Source organism: Takifugu flavidus, chromosome 14 (genome assembly GCF_003711565.1).
Source record: "Takifugu flavidus isolate HTHZ2018 chromosome 14, ASM371156v2, whole genome shotgun sequence".
NCBI classification, from domain to species: domain Eukaryota; kingdom Metazoa; phylum Chordata; class Actinopteri; order Tetraodontiformes; family Tetraodontidae; genus Takifugu; species Takifugu flavidus.
The window spans coordinates 5,314,424-5,337,664 of record NC_079533.1 but is presented as its reverse complement, the minus strand read 5'-3'; the positions used below and the strand labels follow the sequence as shown (position 1 = coordinate 5,337,664).

The following is a 23,241-nucleotide window of genomic DNA, read 5'->3' as shown; positions in this document are numbered from 1 at the left end:
AAGTGTTTTATTTGTAAGTTGCGAAGATTATTAAATTAGGACTAAATCAAGGTTAGGAATTTCCAGTTAATTGGCTTTCCTTACATCGAATATGTGCTGATTTTTAAGAACAACAATTCTTAGATGCTCACTAGGGAACATTTCTATTTAAATTTTGTCACTGAACATTTTTAACCTCTGGTGATGCAATAATGGCAACCGTGTTCTGGCCATGCTTATAATGTAAATATACTTGAGGTTGATGGTCATGTGGTGCAACAGTAACGAGTTGAAACCTCTTTAGAATTTCAAATTTTAATGACTTAGTTGCTCTTTCCATAATACAAGTGATTTCACACATAATTCACAGGTTGATCTTTTTTTCCACAAGAAGACAGCAAATCACAGCAGCATTTAAATAGTAAGGTATTAAGAAAATTGCAACAAAATGAAAATAAATTTAGAAAATCCACACTAAAACAAGCTTTTCATCTTGCTCCAGTGGTTTGTGTGATCAAAACAAGATAGTATCTGTGGCAAAGCAAATAGAATTTGACTTATTTTCATAATTTCAGTTAAACCTGGAAAATAGCTGAGCCAATGTAAAGCTTTTCATTTTTGAACTGGGTCACTTTTACATCAGATGCTAATTTTAGTATTTAGTAAGTATTTTTGCGTAGTTTTTAATCATTGTGGAGCATCATGAAAAATATTTGAATTCTCTTTCAAAAAATGCATGAAAGGGATTATGGCCAGCAGGGGACGCACTGCAGTTGGGAAAGCCTTTCTCCTGCACGTCTCCATCCTCTTCCGCCCTCCTCGACGTCCCTGTTTACAGAAGTACAAAACCACTTATGGAGAGAGCAGAGTGAAGCTATTTATTTATTTGCTTCAAATGTTGAGCATATAGATAGACAGACAGATGGACAGACAGTTAGATAGACAAATAGATTTTTTTTCCTATAGTATCTACAGGCCAGTTATCAACAGCCTGTAGATCTCGTGCATGCCTGATGGTTCCTCCCACCTGTTTGCCGTCCCTGTCCTCATTATTGCTTTGTGTCATCCACCCCATCACTGACTCAAGCTCAGACAGGAAGACAACAGACATATTTGCTATTTACAGGCAGAGCCAGTGGCTCCATTAAAGAAAACACCCCTGACTTGAAAAGAAGGTGAGTATGAATACAAAAAGGCACATGGCAATATTTGAAAAGCGCTGTTTATTAGATTAAATCATTATTAGTCAACCCTGGAGATGGTTAATAATTTCATTCATATGAAAAACAAAGAAAACCAAGGGGTGAACATTAACATTAAGCTCAGTCATTGTGAGACTGTTAATCTAAATGTTGGGAGCTTGAGTTGAAGAATGTGTGATGTCAAACAGTCTTGAGGAGCAATAAAGCTGTCCTAGACACTGGACCAGGACATGGGCCTAATATTAGAACACCAGCTCTGGGCCCCTGCTGCACTCGTCCAAACCAGCTGCCTCTGTCCCTCTTTCCATCCCCCTAAAAATACACTCCTGCGCTCACTGAGGAAAATCCCTATGACTTAGGCACACACGAGCACACGCACAAACACTGGGCACAGTTGGCCCTCTCCGTGGAAACTTCTCCCAACTGAAGCTCAGTGTTGTGACAGATGACACAGCTAAAACTCAGGAAGTGACCCTTTCTTTAAATTTATGCATTTATGTCATAAACGCAGTTTAAACGGTTCACAGGCACAGCAGCTGATAGAGGATTTATCAGATAAAACAGCCCTGACACGACAGCCAGGGTCAAAGTCTGCAGGTGTCGCTGCTTTCCGAAGCTTCAGATAGAGCCAAGTTTCTTTGCATGCTGCATCACCAGGTCACACGTTTGCATATCCTGTCAGACTTGGACGCCAAGGGCGGGTAAGGAGGGTGAAGTCAGCAGGCAGCCGCCCTGGATTCCAGCCAGGACTCGACTTCGGCGTCCTGACGGAGACAGAAGTCTCCAGCCGCTGCGGGTACACTGTCAGAAGTTTCTTCTCGAGCCTTTGGCAACCCTTCTTTAGCTGTCGACCGTGTTCGGAACTGCGACAGGATGGATGATTGCGAATGAGAACTGCGTGGAAGGGTCTATCAGCAGGGAAGACAGTTCAAAGAAGCTTTAACCGACATCTACAAGTGGGGGAAGTGCCAATTCTCACTTTTAATTACTATTTTATGTGTCATGACGTCGGTTTGGAAAAGACTTCAGCGAGTCGGTAAAAAGGCGTCAAAGTTCCAGTTTGTTGCCTCCTACCAGGAACTGACGCTGGAGTGTAGCAAGAAGTGGTGAGTGCACCCCAAAATCCATCACCTATCTGTACCATAACCACGGGTCATGTAGTCTTTCTTTGTGAATGGTGATGAGGTCAGCAACATGTGGTCGAGAGTTCGAATCCCGGCTCCGCTACGGAAGCCTCTTTCTGCTGAGAAAGAAAAACGTGCTAGTTTACTTTAAAGATAACTTGACTTTTTTTTTTTTTTTTTTTTTTTTTTTTACAAATATGTATCGATTTTATATTTCCTTTGAGCTTTAAACGTTTACTTATAACATTTACTTTACTTTGTTAATTAACGGAGCTACTGAGTGATAAAATCCCCAAACATCTGACAAACGGTGATACTTGACACATCATTATTGTGCTAATTAGTAATTGTACGCTAATTTAGGCCATTATTTCTCTTCCCCTCCTCCTCTTATTAGCAAAAATGTGTGCATTGAAGTCTACAGATCATTAGGAAAACCATTAGGATGGGGGATCAACTCTGACCCCATACTGAAGTAATGACTCAAAATGTGAAGTTTGGACATGTTATATAACCAAACTTTAATCATATAGATCACTCCTAGAGCAGTACACTCTATCCCCGGAGACAGTTTGCCTCCTTATCTGTACATATGGACTAATTGTGTCAAGTGGAGATAAGACACACTGATTCCTCCTCATCAGGGCACGCTCGATGAAGTGTTGAGGTGAGAGAAGACCAGGAAGTGCAGAAAAGGCCTAACGGTGTCGCTCTGCGTGTTTGTGTGCTTCTCCAGTGATTCCCCCTAATGAGAGCAAATGCTGTCATCACACATCAGCAGCAGTAAATAAACCCTTTTGGACTCTCATACTCACAAGTCACATGTTTGTGCCAGCGATTCAGACCCACACTTGTTACTACTCTATATTTAGTTGACACATTTGGATATTTGATTCTGACTCTTCTGCAGCAACAAAGGGACCTTAGGACGTGGGCCAAAGCTGTTTGTACAGTCAAAGCGGAGTGACTTCATTCTGGGGTTGATTCTGATGTTCCTGGATGGGAAATATTAGATCAGACTCCATCTTGCTGTTGTCAAGGGTACATTTTTTACAATGTTGCATCTTTTAGTTCAATAATTGGGTTGATTTACTTCATAGTTTATACTCTTCTAAAGAATGCTGAGGACATAGGTCAATTTATCACTTCTCTCAATAGTGTTCAAATGTCTGCTCAAACCAATAAAACACAGCTGTTACTGCTGCTTCCAGTTCCAGTTCAGCACCAGTTAGACTCTCAAACAAGTGTAAAATTCATGGGAGAGAGCACGGTACTCATCAAAGAATCGGTTCTTTGCTAGTTCTGAAGAATCAAATCAAATCAATCTTTATTTATATAGCGTCTTTTACAATCAAAATTGTTTCAAGGCGCTTTCCAGAATCCCAGGGCCTAACCCCAGACAAGCAACAGTGGCAAGGAAAAACTCCCCTTTAACAGGAAGAAACCTTGAGCAGGACCAGGCTCATGTAGGGGGACCCTCCTGCTGATGGCCGGCTGGGTAGAAAGAGAGGAGACGGGGGAGGACAGGTAGAGGATAGAATAGGTAGGAGAGGGGAGAGGAGAGGAGAGGAGAGGAGAGGAGAGGAGAGGAGGAGAGGAGAGGAGAGAGAGGAGAGGAGAGAGGAGAGGAGAGGAGAGGAGAGGAGAGGAGAGGAGAGAAAACCATGACCCAGTAGGGTGACAGAGGCCTGTCAGGTGATCATGTTTCTGGACTCCGGCAGTCTTGGCCTATAGCAGCATGACTAAGATGTTAACCTAATGATTAAACGATGTTAACCTAATGATGAAGTATGATAATTTGTCTGTCTATAATAGTAACTGGAACTACAGAATTAGTAACAATAAGCTTTTTCAAAGAGGTAGGTTTTAAGCCTAATCTTAAAAGTAGCGATGGATCAACCTCCAGTACCTGGACAGGGAACTGGTTCCATAGCAGGGGGGCCTGATAGCTAAATGCTCGGCCCCCCATTATACTCCTAGAGACTCTGGGAACCACAAGTAGACCAGCATTCTGAGAGTGGAGCGGTCTATTGGGCTGGTAAGGTGTCACTAGCTCCTCCAGGTAGGATGGAGCTAGGCCTCTGAGGACCTTGTAGGTCAAAAGAAGAATTTTAAAAATTATTCTAAATTTAACGGGCAGCCGAGAGAAACTGAAGCAACAGGAATATATCTGTGGCTCTGCTTTTGACAGCAGGAAATCCATGGAGCATTTCTCTGATGGCAGCAGTAGCAGAAGAAGATAATATCATTGAGCAGATAGGCTCCTTGTGTATCGTGGCCGGCAGGAACTGACACAAATGACTCAGCTGTTTCCATACCAGCAAACTGCAACAACTTCAGTTGTGTTGCTGTTTGCAAGGTTTTGTTTCCTTTGGCAACTTTGAAGCAAAACTATGGTCTGTTAAAGGATGAAACATAAGAAACTTTGTGATCCTCCGGTCCTGTCGGACTCCTCCTTACCTTCTTTTAGCCCCCTGGCCCCCTACACACACGCACACACACTGCTCTGCTGACCCCATTTTGTTTTGAAGGCTTCTCGTAGCTTCACTTCTTCCTGTCATAAGGAACACCTCGCATTGAGGTCACATGACCATGTAACTTCCACTTTCACTTCCTGTTCTGCAGGAGTAATAAAAAACACAAAGGAAACTTATACAGATGTATACTTACACACCCAGTGCAGCAAAACCAGAGCTCACCTAATGCCAGTGTGGTGATAACACACACACACAAACATACACACAAACAGAAGCCATATTTGGTTTGACTATAGCCCTTCATTACTCAGCAGCAGAATCACCAGACATCTCTTGGTCACTCACATAATAACCACTTTGTTTGGACTTAAGGTTTCTTCACGATGGCGTTTCTTCTACATTTGCTGCTCAGCATGTTGACCTGTGTTTATGTGCTCCTACAGGCAACCAGACAAGCTGAGGGTGGTATGGACAAGGAGGAACAGGCGCATGAGCTCCAAGGTAGACGCATAAAAACCACAGACAAGTGTGACACACACTGATGTGCGCACGTCTCACTGGGTTGTTTGTTGTGTGCAGCTGCACAGTTGGCAGCCTGGAATCAAGAACCCATACAGGGGGATGGTGGTTTGGCCCGTCCCAGAGAACATCGACATCTCTGTCACACTCTTCAAGGTAGCAACAAGCAGAATCCACCCAAACACATAGAGGGATCAATGATTTGCCATGACTTCATTACACAGTAACTCAGTGTCTTTGTCTGTGTATGACACTTCAGATCCCCAACCGAGACAGCAACATGGTCTCAGTTGTCCTCTTTCTGCCTGTTTCAGAAGAAAAACACATACACACAAACACACACATACTCACTCTCACACACACACGTATGTATGTATATGGTTATTTATATCGTCGTTATATATATCCAGGAGGCCAATGCTGATGAGTTTGAGGACAAAGAGTGGACTTTTGTCATCGAGGGTGTAAGTATCTCTTACAGTCTTACAGGTTGTTCACATGAATATTAACCCAAATGAATCATTTTCTAAATGCACCAAGCAGAACTCTCATCATTCTCTGCTATCTCCTAATGGACTTCTGTCCCAACCAAGGAAAACAAGGGCCACCGTAAGGTTCTGGCCTCAGCTGACATCAACCTGAAGCGCTTTGCCAGTCCCACACCCACCCAGATCGACCTGACGCTGACGTTGAAACCGCTGTCGGTTAAAGTGGTGGAGGCCACCCTCAAGCTGTCCTTGTCCTGTGTCTTTATCCGTGAGGGGAAGGCCACGTGAGTGACACGTTTCAGAGCCACATTATCATGTTATAGGCTGATAGTGATGCTGGTGATAATGATGTTCATCCAACAGCGATGAAGACATGCAGAGCCTGGCCAGTTTGATGAGTGTCAAACCGGCAGATATCGGCAATCTGGATGACTTTAACGAGAGTGACGAAGACGAGAACAAGAAGTCCGTCACTGCGACAGGTAAGCAGGCAAATGCAGCTCCTTCTGTCTGATCTTCTGCTGACAGCTCTTCAACTATGACCTTCTTTCCTTTCCAATCCTCCTTCCTCTGCTGCTGTGTCCTGGCTTCTGCTGTAGTTCCTCACACTCTCACTCGCCCAAATCGCCCCGCCCCCCCACCACCTGACAAGTTAAACACCGCTGGACCCTCGTTCCCGGCCTCAGGTACCCTCAGCCTTGGCCTTTGTTCATCGGTCTTGTATTTCACACCGTCATTTGTCCCACATACCGGTACATCCGAATATGGAGATTAAAGATGGTGAGAATGACGCTATGCTGTGCAGTAGACTCATAGTTTACCATCTCCATCTTGGTCTACCATCTCCATGTTTCCATGGAGATGGTAGACCAAGTTAGACCATGTTAGACCAAGAAAACAAACTGCATATTTAGCGGTGCCAGAATTCCCTCATTTTTGTAAAGCTTTTTCTGAGGTGACGTCCACTCAACAGGCCATGTGACTTCAGACTTGCATGACGGTTTCTTTGTGAGCATCGTTTCATCTGTTTTCATTATTCACAACCCTGTTTTTTATCATTTCTCCCTCTGACAAAATCCACTTCCATCCAACCCTCCATCTGTCCATCCAGCCTCTCAGTGGGGTCCTCCCAGTCCTGCTGTCCTCTGCCACCCCCCACTTCCCGTGGCTCCTTGTCCCTCACCCCGCCATGCCCGACACCCTTTCGCCCCCACCACCACCCAGGTCCAGCCAGAGTTCCAACACTCCCTCCCATCCTCCCCTCAGCCCTCTCCCAGGTCAAAACACAACCCTCTGACCAACCAACTTCTACTTTCCAACCCATTTAATTCTGCAGCTCCCCCAGTGACAGCACCTGAAAACCAGAGTGCTTTCCCTGAGGTCTTGCCATCCCCTAAATCCCTCCTGGTCACACCTATACAAGAGAGCTCTTCATCCCTTCATCATCCCACATTGCCTGAATGCGGGACTATTTTACCTCCTGCTTCAACACGACCTTCTCCAGCCTCAGGTTCCTCAGCAAACATGTCCATTCCTGAAGTGTCCTCATCCGGTCATACCATTTCATCGTCCTCCATGACTCCCCAGACATCCCTCATTCTGTCCACATCACTGACCCCTGAGACTCCATCTGTCCTTCCCCTCAAATCCTCCTCTCCTCCAAAGCCCATCCCATCTTCTCAGCCTTCATCTGCTCACACTCCTGTCACCTGGACCCTCTCCCAGCCTCCCCCTCTTCCCAGAATCTTTCAGTCTGCCTCAGGAAAAGGTACCGCTGGGCCAACTGACTAACAGGCCTGCTGCATGCATTCCACTAACTGGTGCCCTTCATTTATTATTTTCCACATAAGTCACACACACAGGCCAAATACTCTAGATGACACTCTGGGGGCCATCTCAGAGGTTGAAACACAGTGCAAAACTGCAAAACCACAATTGTATTTTAGCTCTGAAAGAGTTCAGAAGAAAGATTAGCACGACGGAAGGAGAGTGTGTATCCAAACTACATTTGAAGGAATTAAAGACCAGTCTAGCTCCATCCTACCTGGAGGAGCTAGTGATAACTTACCAGCCCAATAGACCGCTCCGCTCTCAGAATGCTGGTCTACTTGTGGTTCCCAGAGTTTCTAGGAGTAGAATGGGGGGCCGAGCAAGCTACCAGGCCCCCCTGCTATGGTACCAGCTCCCTGTCCAGGTACGGGAGGTTGATCCATTGCTACTTTTAAGATTAGGCTTAAAACCTACCTCTTTGAAAAAGCTTATTGTTACTAATTCTGTCGTTCCAGTTACTATTATAGACAGATAAATTATCATACTTAGGGGGTCGTCTAATCATTAGGTTAACATCTTAGCTATGCTGTTATAGGCCAAGGGTCCAGGGTCCAGAAACATGATCACCTGACAGGCCTCTGTCACCCCACTGGGTCATGGTTTCCTCTCCTCTCCTCTCCTCTCCTCTCCTCTCCTCCTCCTCTCCTCTCCTCTCCTCTCCTCTCTCTCTCCTCTCCTCTCCTCTCTCTCCTCTCCTCTCCTCTCCTCTCCTCTCCTCAAGGTTTCTTCCTGTTAAAGGGGAGTTTTTCCTTGCCACTGTTGCTTGTCTGGGGTTAGGCCCTGGGATTCTGGAAAGTGTCTTGAAACAATTTTGATTGTAAAAGACGCTATATAAATAAAGATTGATTGACTGATTGATTGATGACTTGAAGCACGTCACACTGATGTGATATTTGTCCACCTAATGATCTTAGGTCCATGTCCACTGATCTGACTGATTGCAGGGTCATCGGGGCTCTTCACTGCACAATAAAGGACAGCAGTTCAATGAAGCAATAAATTAAATAAAAATTCAACACTTTCAATACAGTTTCTTAGCTGATGTTCCTCTTTTCCCTGTTTCCATTTGTCTTCATTTCTCGACCCTCACGTTGTTTCCTCTCATTAGTTTCTGTTCTACAACAACGGCGCCCCCCGGAGGCTGCGGCAGGCCTCGCATCCATCTCTGGTGCGTCTCTGAATCTTTTCAATTTTTCTCTATTCTCTGCTTTCTCTGCATTCCATTCTCCCTTCCCGACAGGCCACTCTCACATGTTCAGGCCCCAGATTGTCAAATCCGCTGGCCACCCGTGCTCCCCATCTCCCCCGGCCTCAGGGCCTCCTCTCCCCAAACCTCAGCCCTGTGTTTCTGAGTCAGGTAAAGTCTCATTTCTGTCTTTGTGAATCTCATCATGAGAGGTCTCATGTTTTCAGCTTCCACTGTCCCTTCCCCAGGTGTTCTGAGGCCGTGGCCTGATTCCGACGTCCCCCCGGTCCCTCTCCTCAGCAGTCCAGATCTTGATTCTCTCTGTGATCCCGTGACTCCTATCCTTTCCAAATCTTTTAATCGCTCCTCACCCCCTCATTCTGCTACCCTTCCTCTCCCTGCTCTCTCTGACCCTTCAGGTATTGCTGCTCGAGTGGTGTTTATTTGCAGCTTATTGATAAATTATCATATATAACCAATTCATTTAGGTGCCTGCTCATTTAAAAGTCTTCAATAGTTGAGGTTTAACAGTTCTGCTCCCACCGGCAGGCAAAGGCAGCCCCTGGAGCCACGGGGAGGACATGCAGCAGAGTAACCTGGCTGACGTCAGAGAGTCCAAGCAGCCCGTCTGTCCAGCCCAGGATTCAAAGATGTCCATTACACAATGCAGAGCCCAGTCAAGGTGAGATACGTTATTTAGAATGCAAAAGTGCACAAATACAATATACAGTTTGCTTGGGATGATAAGAGCAGATACAGAGCATGTCCTGGATGGTTGTGTTACCCATGGAGATATTTGAGCTTTTCTGCAGTTTGTGTATGTGTGGATCAGCTGAGGTATTTCTAGGAGCGTGGACAAGGTTTCACTGGATGAGTGAAGCTGCTGAAGCTTGACTGGCCTCACGAGTACGGCACATCATCCACCCATCCATAATCCAGCCATCATCCATTCATCCATACATGCAATCACCCACCCATCATCCACCCATCATCCATCCATCCATCCATCCATCCATAGATCCTCTTTATTCCTATTCAGAGTCATGTTGATGCTGGAGCTGCTAACAGCTGCATGTGTTTTTCTAAGAACCTCCCGCATGGCCTAACCTAAAATCTCGACCATACTTATATTGATCCTGTATTGTATTGAACCTCCAACATTTGTGTCCTCAGCAGTATAAAGTCATGCTCAGAGCTGATAATAGCTCCGCCCCCTCCATGGCCTTTCTCCTGCAGCGAGAGCATCATGCCTCAGCAGCCTTCTGCTTCTGTCGTGGCTGCTTTTATCACTCCCAAACAGCCCTATGAGCAGCTGGATAATGATTTGAAAAAGCCGACCAATGAGACAGGAAGTCATATGAGCACCATTAAAGCACAAAGGCCGCCACTGTCGCAGCCTCAGCCTGACTTGGATAAGTCTGGGGGGTTATTCCTGGAGGACGATGAGTCTAAAAAAGACACTATCAAAAGGTGTCCCGCACAGTGAGTATTTATATTTACAAGAAAATAAAGTTGGAATTTAGTGTTGTTTTGGAGCCACAGCTGGCCGTAACTCAGTGAGAAGTTGTAACCTTTCATTAACCTAAAAGAAGCTACTGTACTTGCAGAATGCTGCTAGCTCATTAGCTCAAATGCAACAATGACCACTGAAGTGTAAACGAAATGAAAATTGTGTCATGAAAGTTGTTTAAGAGTTCGATGGCTGAAGAAGAGGATTCAGGTGTCTGGTTTAACCATATGTTTAAATGTCCTTAAACATCTTAAAAGTTTTCTGCCTTTAAGGGCCAAAGATAATTTCTTGCTTTCCTTCAAGGTCAAGTTCACTAAGCTTCCTTATGGCATAATTTAAACTGTTTCATGATTGCTGAGTGCAAAAAGAGTTTTTCATGTGGCACTTTAACAATGCACAGATTGGGATTAAGGAATTTTATTATTGTTGTTCTGCAGTCTTGTACAGAAAACCAATGAAAAGGCCTCTGGAGAGGGAGAGCAGATAAAGAGAGCAGCCGAGGAGAATGATGGGGTGGAAAAGGCAGAGCAAGAGAGGCAGAAAGAAAGACTTACAAACCAAGAGAAGGAAAAAAGGAAAAAAGTGGAAGAGAAAAAGATACTGGAGCAGGAGGACAGAAGAAAACACGAGAAAGAGAAGAAGAGATTGCTAGAGGAAGAAAAGAAAAGACTCTTATGGGAGGAGGAGGAGTTTAGAAAGGACAGAGAACATAGGAGACAAGAGGAGGACAGACTCCTGCAGGAAAAGAGAGAAAAACAGAAAAGACTTAGGGAAGATGAGGAGAAGAGGAAACAAGAGGAGGAGAAAGACAAGAGGGAAAAGGAACAGGAAAAGAAAACTCTGGATGCAGGAGAGAAGGAAAAACTGATGAAGGAGGAGGAGAGAAGACTTGAAAGAGAAAGACTCCTGAAGAAAATGACAGAGGAAGACAAGAAAAGAGCAGAGAAGATGAGAGTCATGGAGGAGCAAAGGAGATGGATGGAGGAGCAACTATTCAAGGAGCCAAAACAACAAGAGCAGAAAATTAAAGTAGAGGAGCAAAACACAAGGGAGGTGGAAGGGAGAAAGAAAAAGAAAGCAGAAGATGAAAGAAGAAACCAGGAGGAGGGTAAAGGAGTTAAAGAAGCAGAAGAGAGGAAAAAGAAAGAGGCCGTTGAAAAGGAGAGACAACAAAGGGAGATGGATAGTGTGAAAAAAGAGGAGAGGAAAAAGGAGGAAAGGGTAAAGGAGAAAGAGTTGGAAGAGGAGAAGAAAAAAGAAGAGACAGAGGGAATGAAGAGGGAAAATGAGGAGAGGAGACAGAGACAAGAGGAGGTGATGATGACACCTCTTCCAAGCTCCACACACTCACCTCCTCACAGCTCCACACACTCACCTCCTCCCAGCACCACACACTCACCTCCTCCCAGCTCCACACACTCACCTCCTCCTAGCTCCACACATACACTTCCCTCCAGCTCCACACACTCATCTCCCTCCAGCTCCACACACTCACCCCCTCCCAGCTCCACACACTCACCTCCTCCCAGCTCCACACACACACCTTCTCCCAGCACCACACACTCACCTCCTCCCAGCTCCACACATACACTTCCTTCCAGCTCCACACACTCACCTCCCTCCAGCTCCACACACTCACCTCCTCCCAGCTCCACACACTCACTTCCTCCCAGCTTTACACACTCACCTCCTCCCAGCTCCGAACAGACTCCTCATCTCCCTCTTCTGGACAACAATGGGATCGCAGCACCCAAGCCAATTCTCAGCCAATCACAACACAGAGAGATAAACCATCAGCCAATCAAATTGAGTGAAAACTCCACTAACAGGAAATGGTGAGTTAAACGTGAATGGAAATGTTTACAGTCAATTGTCATGTTTATAGTCAATTATCAATCAATCAGAATATATGAAGTCTGCATTGGCTGATGTGTTGTTCTTTCTTGATTATTTTGTTTTTTGTGGTGATTGATTAGGATTTCTGTATGATTTTATTGATTATTATGGGATGTGATAGTATTTACATTTGCAATTGTGCAACTTGTGTGTCATTATTCAGTGTTTGCAGTTTCTTCGCCTTTCTTTACTTTTTACTCCTTTTCTCCACTTATTCCAGTCAGGGGAAACGTTCTGTCTTGAAGCAAGTTTCAGTCTCAAACATTGTTGTCCCAGAAAAGAACATATCTGACACAGATACTCCACCTGACATCCATTCAGGCTATGTTGCATTAGAGGTTGTGATGGTGACCCCGCCTCCACAGAGGCTTTCTGATGCAGAGGTTCCCATATGGAAAGTGCTAGAGGGGAGAAGTGGGAAAGATGAGGGGGGAAACTCTGCCAACGAGGCTGCAAAACCTTTGTGTGGAGGGTAAGAATGAATGAAGGGAGCTGTGGCCATCTGCTTCTCTGCATTATCAGTCTGAGCAGCCGCTTCTCTAATGATCTGCTTATTTTAATGTCAGCCATTGAAAAATTGTAAGTTGACATCGTCTATGCTCCTTTCTTACAGTTCAGGCGAAGAAGATGCAGAGGGGAAAGACATCTCGCACCATCCACACATTGTCCCAGCTCCTACTCAACCCAGTATGCCCCAAGAAGCAGTTGGACCCGGTGTGGAATTAGAAACCTCCAATAAAGCTTCCAGACTACCCTCAAAACCAGAACCAGGTCCACAAGAACAAGTTACAGAACCTCAGGAGGGAGCTCATGAGTCAGAGTGTGAAGTAGAAAAACATCTGTGGGCAGCTGTGGAGGACAAGCAAGGCAGCGAGAACTCTGAGGATAAAGATGGGAGGCAGCTGCAGGAGGAGGGTAGTGTGACAGGGGGGTGAGTCAGTAATGGTTTAGCTCTTGTTGTGCCGCATGCTTGCAAGCCTGCATGCACGTGTCTTGACCCATGGCTGCAATTAATCTTTTTTAACGCTTCCACTGCTTCTTTCCATGGTGTCATGTCCATAATTGTGCACGTGTGTGTGTGTGTGTGTGTTTTGCTGAAGAGTTGATTAAGTCACCTTCACCAGCAGCTCTAGATGCAGTAAAAGTATCACTGGCATCTTAGATGAACTGCAGCATAAAAGCTAAATCAAATGGTTAGGAGTGGCCTATTTAGAATGGCATACCTGCTATTTTGCACTCACAGTCATGTGCACGAGTGTTAAATGCTGTGAAAAATTTTGGTCCAGTGTGGTATCCTGTAGATAAAACTGAGCTGTACCACATGTGGTACATTAGATTTATGGTTGGTCCCATTCTTGGCTGTGAAGCTGAGGCGAGCCTGGTACACACCAATGCTGGTATCCTCTAGCAGCTAATGCAAATAACTGCAATATCTGACCCCTCATGAGAAGAGTAAATAGTTGCTGTCTTGTTTTTTTGTTTACAAGGTGCTGCTAGTGAGGTCATTGTAAGTTAAAGGTGCACCAAGAGGCGCCTGGGCAATCTAATCAATAATTTCTGTAGGCTTGTTCTACCTGTTTTATGGCCAAAGATGATGTAAATTTCAAGCAGATTTGCTGTATTATGCATTAGGTAAAGTGGTTCTCTGTGAGGCAGAAGTAAATATCTGTGTTCTCTGGACAAGCACCAAAACAAAGTCTGTGACCCAGCTGCAAAATCGAAGGCAGCGACTGGCTGTGAGGTCATTTTAAGGTCCGTTTTCCTGAACTTCTTGTCTGTCTCTTCAGTTATGAGACAGGAACCTACTTCAGCAACATATCTGAACAACAAGCTGTCGCCATGGGCACCAAAGAGCAGTCACGTTCGCATCGTCCAGACAGCCCCAGTGAGATCCCACCATCAGCAGTAGGAAAAATGAAGAAGATGAGAGAAGCAGCACAGAAACACGATGAGCTGAGTCTGGTAGCGCGGCTGAGACTGGCCGCTAGTGAGCGGGAGAAAGAGAGGGAGGGTAAAGAGAAGGAAAAGATAGAAAACACAGCCAGGCAGAGGGAAGTGAAGGAACCACAGACAGGGGAGAAGAGGGAAATAACAGAAGAGCAAGACAACAGAAAAGAGACAGAGAAAACAAAGGGGGAGGGGGTGAGATTAGAAAAGAGGATGGAGGGAAAGAAAAAAGATGAGGACAAAGAACAGGAAAATGTGAAGAAAATGATGGCAGAGAAAAGAATGATTAAAGATGAGAAAGAAAAGATAGAGCGAAAAACCACAAAGGGGAAGGAAATAGAAAAAGAAACAGAATGGATGGAGAGAGAGATGTGGAAGGAGAGCAAAAGATTAGAAAAAGAGAGCAAACATCTAGTGAGAGAAAGAGATGAGGAAAAGAAGAATCTGCAGAAAGAGAGAGAAAATTTAGAAAGACCAAAAGATAATGACTGCACGCTGATTGTGAAAGAGCGGGAAAAGCTGGAGAGGAAGGAGGAGAAAATGAAGCAAGAAGAAATTCAGCATAAGGTGACTGAAAATGGAGAGAAGAGGCTGGAAATTGAGAAGAAAAAGACAGAAAGACTAGTGGAGGAGAAAAATAGTTTAGAAGAAGAGAAAAGAGAAATTAGGAGAAAGGAGAAGGAAAACAGAGAGGAAAGAATGAGGCTGGACATTGAGAAAGAAAATATAAGGAGAGAAAAGGAAGAAGAAAGAAAAAGGCTTGAAGAGGAGAGAAAAGAAATGGAGAGGAAAGAGAGAGAAAGGGAAACAGAGAAGATAAAATTACAAAAGGAGAGAGAAGAACTGGAGAAGGAAAGAGAGGAAGAAAGGAAAAGATTGGAACACCAGAAAGAAGAGCTGGAGAGGAAAGAGAGAGAAAGGGGGGGTGAGAAAAGAAAGTTAGAAAAAGAGAGAGAAAAACTTGAGAAGGAAATAGAGGAAGAAAGGAAAAGATTGGAACACCAGAAAGAAGAGTTAAAGAGGAAAGAGAGTGAAAGGGAGGATGAGAAAAGAAAGTTAGAAAAGGAGAGAGAAGAACTGAAGAAAGAAAGAGAGAGAGAGGAAGAAAAAAATAGACTAGAAAGAGAGAGAGAGAAGAACTGGAGAAGGAAAGAGAGAAAATGGGAGGAGGAGAGAAGAAGACTAGAAGGTGAAAGAAATGAAATAAAGAGAAAAGAAAATGAGAAGCAAACAGAGATGCTTAAATTGCAAAAAGAGAGAGAAAAACTGGAGAAAGAAAGAGAGGAAGGGAGAAAAAGACTGGAAAAAAGGAAAGAAGAGCTGGAGAGGAAAGAGAGAGAAAGAGAGGAGGAGAAAAGAAAGTTAGAAACAGAGAGAGAAGAACTGGAGAAAGAAAGGGAGAAGGAGAGAAAGCACTTGAAAGAGGAAAGAATGGAAATTGAGAGAAAGAATCGAGAAAAAGAAGAGGCAATGGAAAAACTTAAAAGGGACAGAGAAATGATGGAGAAGGAAAAACAGGACGAGAGAAAGAAACTGCAAAAGGAAAGACAAGAACTGGAGAAGGAAATAGAGAAGGAAAGAAGAAGGATGGAAAAAGAAAAGGAAGAGCTGATGAGGACAGAGATGGCCAAAGAAGAGGAGAGAAAGATACTAAGAAAGGAAACTGAAAAGAGGAAAAAAGAAAAGGAGGAAGAAAGAAAAATGCTGGAGGAGAGGAAACTAATGGAGAGGGAGAAGGAGGAGGGAAGAAGGATAGAAAAACTGAGAGAAGAGCTGGAAAGGGAAAGAGAAGAACTGATGAGGGCAGAAAAGAAAAAAGAGGATGAAAGAAATAAGATGGAGCAGGATAGAAAACTGATGGAGAGAGAAAAAGAAGAGGAAAGAAGAAGGATAGAAAAACTGAGAAGAGAGTTGGAGAAAGATAAAGAGGAAGAGATGAAGAGGATGGAAGAGAAGAGTAAAGAAATTGACAGAAGAGAAAATGAAAAGCAAGAGGAGCAGAAACAACTTGAAAAAGAGAGAAAAGAATTAGAAAGGGAGAAGGAGGAGGGCAGGAGGAGGCTGCAAAAACAAAAGGAAGAGTTGGAGAGGAAAGAAAGAGAGAGAGAGGAAGAAAAAAATAGACTAGAAAGAGAGAGAGAGATGGTAGCAAGAGTAAAAGAGGAGGACAGAAAAAGACTGGAAAAAGAAAGGGAAGATCTAAAGAGAGAAAAAGAAGAGGAACGAAAGAAGTTGGAGGAGGAGAGGCGAAACATGGAGAGGGAAAAAGAGGAGGAGAAGAAGAGACTTGAGGCAGCGAGGGAAGAAATTGAGAGGATGAGGAGGGAAAATGAAAAGGAAAGAAAGAGTTTAAATATGGAGAAGGAAGAAATTCAGCAGAAAAGGGAGGATGAGAGATGCTGGGTGGAGAAGAAAGAAGTGGGGGAGAGAAAACCAGTTTGGGCTGGTTCTGTTGCTGCGGACGGTTCCATGAAGGGGCTTGACTCCGGATCAGAAGGACCAGATCAGAGGCCCAGTGTGAACACTGGTGTGACCACTGGTGCTGTCACAGCATGGCTAAGGGAGGAGGAGGAGGGGCCTGCAGAGCAGCACCAGGAGGGGGGAGCAGGGTAAGTAAGGGGAGGGGGGGCGTTGCCGTGGCGACCATCAGCTTTGTCTGTTTGTCCGACTAAATCTGAGAGGAAAGATGTTCACTAACATCAGGCGCATCTGTGCTAGTACAGGTGTGTGTTGTCACGCTAACCTGCAGCAGCTCATGCTTTCGCACCACTTCTGAGGCTCAAACGTCTCTGCGGCAACGGTGACAACCTGTCGACAGCATGGCGGATTTGGAACGCGCTCGAGCCGCTCCAGCTGCTGAAATCTGGCTTTCTGTCCTCAGCCCAGGAGGCTCCCCCCAGGACGCTGCAGCTGCTCAGGCCACCACACAGGGGCGCTCCATCTCCCCTCCTAAACTTTCCTCCCCTGCCCTACTGGAGCAGCGGCTCAAGGAAGAGGAGAGACTGTTATTGGCAAAATTACATCACATGAGTGGTGGGATGCCGCCCGTCTCTGGCCCTCGCAGCATGAGGCGCCTCATCCCTGACCTTTGTGACCCTGGCAGTTGCTCCACCGGCGCTCAGCCTTCCGGTGTCCGCCAGTTTGATAGGCTGCAGGTGATGTTGCTGACCCAGCCTGAGGAGTCCAAACCCCTGGGACAAAAGTTGGAAGAGTAAGTCACCCGGGAAAAAACAGTGAGGTGGGACACAAAGCTGCTCCTGATGACTGGTTAAACTGGTAAACTGGGCCCTGGTGTTTTGGTGAGGGCAGGCTTCAGCTTCAAATCACTGGTTTTGGCTTCCATTTTTGATGGTTTTGATGTTGTGGCTACTCTGAAGAAGCTATCTGATGCATTTAAGTCCTCAGGAAAGTGTTTGTGTTCAGGGTGAAAGGCTGCGTCCCCCGTGCTGAGACGAGGACACCGGCAGAGGGCGCTCCGAGCACAAACATGAAGACATCACCACTTCCTACATTAGCAGAAGAAGAAAGCTCCCACGTGAACGCCCCTGGTCCAGTTCCAGTGGTCAGAGAGGAGGTCGACGGGAAGGACGAGACAGTGGAGGTGCGCGCACACACACACACACACGCGCATTGTGGGCGTGTTCTCATCTATCATCCCCCTCCAGGACCTGGTGATCTCCAGCCAGTCCCTGCTCGAATGGTGTCAGGGCATCACCGACAGCTACCCGGGGGTGAAGGTCACCAACTTCAGCACCTCCTGGAGAAACGGCCTGGCCTTCTGTGCCATCCTGCATCATTTCCACCCAGAGAAAATGTACAATTCAATCCACAGTCCATCTTCCTCTTTGATATCGCTCCTGTGTTCTCACTCATCTCCCTCCTGCTTTTGTTTCTTTAGCGACTTTGAAACATTGGAAGCCCACAATATCAAACTGAACAACAAAAAGGTGACACCAGCCTCCGCTCCTTCAGTAACCTTCAGTTTTGCTCAGTTGCGTTTTCTCACAAGAACAGAAATTTTCCTTCTGCTCTTTTTTTCAGGCCTTTGACGGTTTCGAGGCTCTCGGCATCTCTCGTCTGCTGGAGCCATCCGACCTGGTCCTCCTGTCCGTCCCCGACCGGCTCATTGTCATGACCTACCTCAGCCAGATCCGCTCTCACTTCACTGACCAGGAGCTGAGTGTCCTGCAGATCGAGCGCAACAGCAGCCAGAGCAGCTATGGGCATCCCCGCTGTGGCCCCTGTCCTACTGATGAAGATGCTGCCGCTTTCTGCATGGCCAGGCTGAACGAAGGGGTCAGTCTGGAGGAAGGAGGAAGCAGCACGCTGGTCGTCCCACCGCCCAGAACCAAACGGCCAGTCAAAGGTACTTCCCGTTTGGTTTAGAGTGATGAGCAGCACCCCCTAAAATCCTGATAGTTCCTTGTCCCCCATCAGGGGATGATTTGATAACCACACCTCCAAGAGGCGTCAACAAACTCGCCAAACCTGGACCTCAGGTGCCATCTTCACCGTTTCCTCTGCCGACTGCATAGTAATTCCATGTATTCATCTTTCGTCTTCCTCCTCCACAGGATGAAGGTGCGACGACGAGCTCAGCTTCAGAGGAGTCCAATCATGCAGGTCCGTCCAGAATGTTTTGTCATGAAATGCTGCAGGGTCACCAATGTTGTGTTTGTGCGCAGGGCTGCGGAGCAGAACTGCAACACAAGAAGAAACACTGGTCAGTGATGTCTTCTAACAACCTTTAGAGCATCTTAAGGTTCTCCACCTTCACCTCTCTCTGACCTTTCACCCTCTTTCATCTTCCCCCTTTACCACTTTTTTCCCACTTATGCTCGGCTGCACGTGTGGCGTTTGCCTGCGTGCGTGATTGGGTTTGTGGTCAGTGTCTGCAGGACACCAGCCAGTACGTGCTGAGTGAGTTGGCAGCATTGGAGTTGGAGCAGAAGCACGTGGACAGCAGAGCAGCAGTGGTGGAGAGGCGACTGCGAAGCCTGATGGAAACAGGTAAGAGTGCATCGCAGCTGGCATTGCATCACTGCTAGCATCACATTGCTGCATCGCTTCAATTTAGGGGTTCAACGCACCACACAGGTAGCAGATCGATAGCATCCTGGATAATGAGCAGCTCTATTAGTCAATATTTGAGACTAGGCTCAACTCTGACACAAAATTACTTTGATATCAGGATTCTGATGAAGTCGGCATCGTTTCTGTGATGTCTTCCTCCAGGAAATGACCGTGATGAAGAGGAGAGGCTGATCCAGGAGTGGTTCACTCTGGTGAACAAGAAGAATGCCCTCATCCGCCGTCAGGACACCCTGGAGTTACTGTTAGTCCCCGCTGATGCGTCCAACTATCAACACACCTCAGTCTGTTTGATTGATCGCTTAAGTGTCTTTGCAGGCAAGAGGAGCAGGACCTGGAGAGAAGGTTCGAGCTTCTTAACAGAGAACTTCGGGTCATGATGGCCATAGAAGGTCGGTGGAAATGAGCCGTAAATACTAATTTAGTGATTATGCTAAAAAGCTCAGTAAACCATCTCTTTGACCACGCCTGGTTCTCTCAGACTGGCAGAAATCATCCACCCAGCAGCAGAGGGAGCAGCTGCTCCTCCAAGAACTGGTTTCTCTGGTCAACCAGCGGGACGAGATCATCCGAGACATCGACGCCAAGGAGAGAGGGTGAGTGCGTGCAGGGATGGAGGCCTGAGCTCCTCACATGAGGGGAAGCGTTCCTATCTGACAGCCAGCTCCTGTGTTTGCAGTGCACTGGAGGAGGACGCGCATCTGGAGCGCGGTCTGGAGATGAGGAGACAAAAATACAGCAACAAGGAAAAATGTGTCCTGCAGTAATCAACACATACCGCCAACTACTGAACCCCCATATTATTATTATTATTATTTTTTTTTTATTTTTTTTTATTTTTTTTTTTTTTTATTATTATTATTACACAGGAATTCCTGATTGCCATTATTTTCCTTCATCATGAGGAAATTATTTTGTCTTCTGCGATGCGCCTTAATTTTACAGTTTGGTTTAATCCTGTTGATTTATTTCGGTGCATCAGTGATTTCTTTCTTTTATATTTATGCTGATCGCTCTTCTCTTCCAAGCTGTTTTATTTATAATGTTGGTGCTTGATGTTCATCTGTCCTGCTGCTTGTGATATTTGGTTTCTTTCTCACGAGTAGAGATGTCTGAAGCACAGTAATTGCTGGTAACATTTTAGGTTCCTTTAAAAAGGTGAGAAATTGTGAGCTGGACTCAAATGTATGATTTCAACTACAAAATGACCCCAAGTCTTTGTTTTGGATAATTATTCTTTTGTTTTCCCATGTGTTGTCAGACCTGATTGTTTTTAGAGGTTAATCCAAAGGTGTACTTTTGATGTGTGATTTCTGTGTCATGTGAGTTACATCAGGAGAATAATATGCTGTACACTTGGTATTTATGAGGAGACAAAACCAATAAAACTTGGTTGCTTTACGTTGGGATCACTGTCTTTTATCTGAGCGCCACCTTTTAGGAATGGATCATTAACAGCTCTGGCTGTTAAGCTGAGGGTGCACAGAAACGTGCACCCTTGCACCCGCCTCCTCCCTGCAGAGCATTAGCGTTAATCTGATTCAACCGCAGCAGTAGAGATCTGTGGATCTACTAATCAGTGGTGACAGAAGAGGGACCTGCTGTGAGTGTTAGCGGACCAGTGGAGCCTCTCAGGGAGGGTTCTGTTATGCTGGAGCCAGAACGTGAAACTCGTGTCCACGCTTGGGTGTGTGTGCTGAGCTGTTGTTCTCTTGCCTGTCTGTACGTTGGTAGTTTGCACATCTGGAGGATCAACCTGCCCAGGTGAACAGATCCCCGTTAAGGCTGTGAGGGTGATGTGGTTCTGGACCGTTGAAATGATCTCTCTTGCTGTGTGTAGTGACCATCTCAGTGTGATTAAACGACGCTGTACCAGCATGCTGGTGTGGCTGGGCTCTCACTTGCACTGGTTAAGTTATGGACATACTGGGCTGATGTCAGGGTGAGTTCAAATATCAGGGGTTTGTTTTATGCTTTTGACTACAATAATAATTAAACATCCAACACAAACCTCACAGGGAGGTCAAAGGTCAGTGTCAGTCGGGTTCTTCCCTCCTTAGGGGCATCCTCGCTGTTCCCCTGTGAGGGGAAGCATGGACTTTCTTATCTTTTTCCCCTCCAGGTGGTCGGCTCAGTGTGGCAGATGATGGGGCTTCGTTTGGAAGGTCTGCTTCCTGCTGCTGTATTGCCTCTACTACTCAGAGTGGTACCAACCAACACACGTTCAGCATTTAATGCATTTATGTTTTTGGCCTCTCCCAACATTCTGTAAACATGTGATTACCCACAAGTTTGAACTCTCATGCTTACACTATCAACATTGTACTTGGGTCCCTTGGTCCAGTCATCTCTGGACAACCCTCGAAGCATTGCCGAGCAGCTGCGTTCTGCTCTCGGTGAGTTAACATTTGTATCTAATAAGTGTCATGCCACTTTACGGTGCGTATTCCTACATTTGATCCTCGTGTCACCATAAATTCTTGACTTTATGTGTCCAGATGTTCATTCATGGAGGCTGTGCGCATCAGATCCAGTGTGGCTCAGGAACCAGGTGGTGGCACCATTGACAGAGGAGGTGGTCTTTAGAGGGGCCATGCTGCCCATGCTGGTGCCCTGCACCGCACCCACCACCGCCATCTTCATAGCCCCACTCTTCTTCGGCACCGGCCTGTGTCAACTCACGATTCAGTTGTGCTAAAACAATTCTTTTAAATATTATTCTAGCTCATTTGCATCATCTCTTTGAGCAGCAGCTCCTCTCCAAGGATTACACAAGAGCCACCTTCTTGGCTTCAGGTCAGTCACGCTACAATCACAGTCCTGTTTTTCACTGCAGGGTTCAAAGAACTTTTTCTTCCTTTAATGTTGTGATGATCGGAGCATCAGAACAAACATGTCTTAAGCCTTAAAGTTTGGTTGTTCTTTTAATTGACACAGTAATTGTATAATTCTCTTTTATCTGTAGTTCAGAGTCCTGTTTGTCTGATAGCTTGATGCTGGTTTCTTTACAGCTTTGATTATATAAAACCATTATATAAAACTTGTTGCATCTGCATTATCACAGTGTTTTATTTTTTTATGGTGAGCGGTCATGGTTTATTCTTTTGCCGTTTCTTTGTTGCAGGGGTCCAGTTCTTGTACACAACTGTGTTTGGTGTCTTCGCCGCCTTCATATTCCTGAGAACTGGTGAGAGGCAGGTTTTAATCCCCAGTGACTCTCGCTTCTACAGTCCTGCATCTGATCATTAATCTCTCTCTCCTAGGTCATGTCATAGCTCCAGTTTTGTGTCACTCCTTCTGCAACAGTCAGGGCCTCCCTGATATCAGTTCTGCCCTGCGACACCCTCAGCCAACAGCTGTCCTCTTCTCATACCTGATGGGTCTGCTGATGTTTTTGCTGCTGCTTTTCCCCTCCACAGACCCATTCTTCTATGGGACCATTCCTGCTTACAGCCTGGCTTCCCCATCACGGTCTTTATGACAGATTAAATTAAATTAAATCCACTTTTCATTGTTTGTGTGTGTGTATGTGTGTGTGTGTGTGTGTGTGTGTGTGTGTGTGTGTGTGTGTGTGTTTTAGAGTTATCAAGTAATCAGCATGGGCTTTATAAGCAAAGAAAAACAGACTCAGAGGCCCAACAGACAAAATGTAAAGTCCCATCACTGTGATTAAGACAGAAAAGCTACCAGACAGAATTGTGAGAAAACAGGACCTGAATCAATAAGAGGATAATGAGGATTGAAGGGCAGGTCCAGGTCCCCCAGGACATTTGAAATGTGGGGTAACAGAATTAGAGTGGGATTCTGTGGAAACACTGACGCTTAATACGGAAAGCAGAAGAGGTTGAGACGAGATTTACAAGACAGAAACTAATGAGATCACTTCAGCCGTTGTCCAAAAACCTTCAGTCCCTCAACCAAAGTCCTGTGTGACAACCATGTCACAGTTTATTGTCCATTTTCCAGATCAACAAGGTTAGCACCAGCAGGAC

The 23,241-nt window shown here is 45.6% G+C and overlaps 1 protein-coding gene, 2 long non-coding RNA genes and 1 pseudogene across 16 annotated transcripts; 3 read left to right on the top strand and 1 right to left on the bottom strand.

The window, feature by feature from the left end:
* The first annotated feature begins 570 nt into the window (after window positions 1–570).
* Window positions 571–20,650, top strand: LOC130538117 (EH domain-binding protein 1-like protein 1). 14 transcript variants are annotated; one of them, XM_057055393.1, is made up of 31 exons: window positions 571–2,287; window positions 5,226–5,283; window positions 5,362–5,457; window positions 5,712–5,765; window positions 5,895–6,073; window positions 6,153–6,271; window positions 6,389–6,475; window positions 6,901–7,557; window positions 8,728–8,787; window positions 8,860–8,976; window positions 9,054–9,224; window positions 9,355–9,487; window positions 9,979–10,287; window positions 10,753–12,150; window positions 12,432–12,683; window positions 12,825–13,142; window positions 13,999–15,055; window positions 15,299–16,767; window positions 17,040–17,369; window positions 17,582–17,759; window positions 17,824–17,972; window positions 18,057–18,105; window positions 18,200–18,524; window positions 18,596–18,657; window positions 18,733–18,781; window positions 18,844–18,881; window positions 19,048–19,168; window positions 19,394–19,493; window positions 19,568–19,641; window positions 19,731–19,845; window positions 19,929–20,650. In XM_057055393.1, the coding sequence occupies exons 1-31, from the start codon at window positions 2,184–2,186 to the stop codon at window positions 20,014–20,016; spliced, it is 8,316 nt and encodes a 2,771-aa protein (XP_056911373.1). In that variant the 5' UTR covers window positions 571–2,183; the 3' UTR covers window positions 20,017–20,650. The 14 variants fall into 14 exon arrangements, with proteins under 14 accessions (XP_056911373.1, XP_056911374.1, XP_056911375.1 ...); XM_057055394.1 differs by lacking the exon at window positions 6,901–7,557 and having other exon boundaries at window positions 18,578–18,657; XM_057055395.1 differs by lacking the exons at window positions 6,389–6,475; window positions 6,901–7,557 and having other exon boundaries at window positions 18,578–18,657.
* Window positions 2,810–3,891, bottom strand: LOC130538146 (uncharacterized). The gene is made up of 2 exons (XR_008953777.1): window positions 3,121–3,891; window positions 2,810–3,050 (listed from the first exon to the last, which is right to left on the bottom strand). It is a non-coding gene; the product is annotated as an uncharacterized LOC130538146 (long non-coding RNA).
* On the top strand, window positions 8,332–8,648 carry LOC130538147 (uncharacterized). The gene is made up of 2 exons (XR_008953778.1): window positions 8,332–8,436; window positions 8,534–8,648. It is a non-coding gene; the product is annotated as an uncharacterized LOC130538147 (long non-coding RNA).
* Window positions 20,651–20,794: 144 nt separating the features above from the next.
* LOC130538145 (CAAX prenyl protease 2-like) lies at window positions 20,795–22,753 on the top strand (annotated as a pseudogene).
* The last annotated feature ends 488 nt before the right edge of the window (window positions 22,754–23,241 follow it).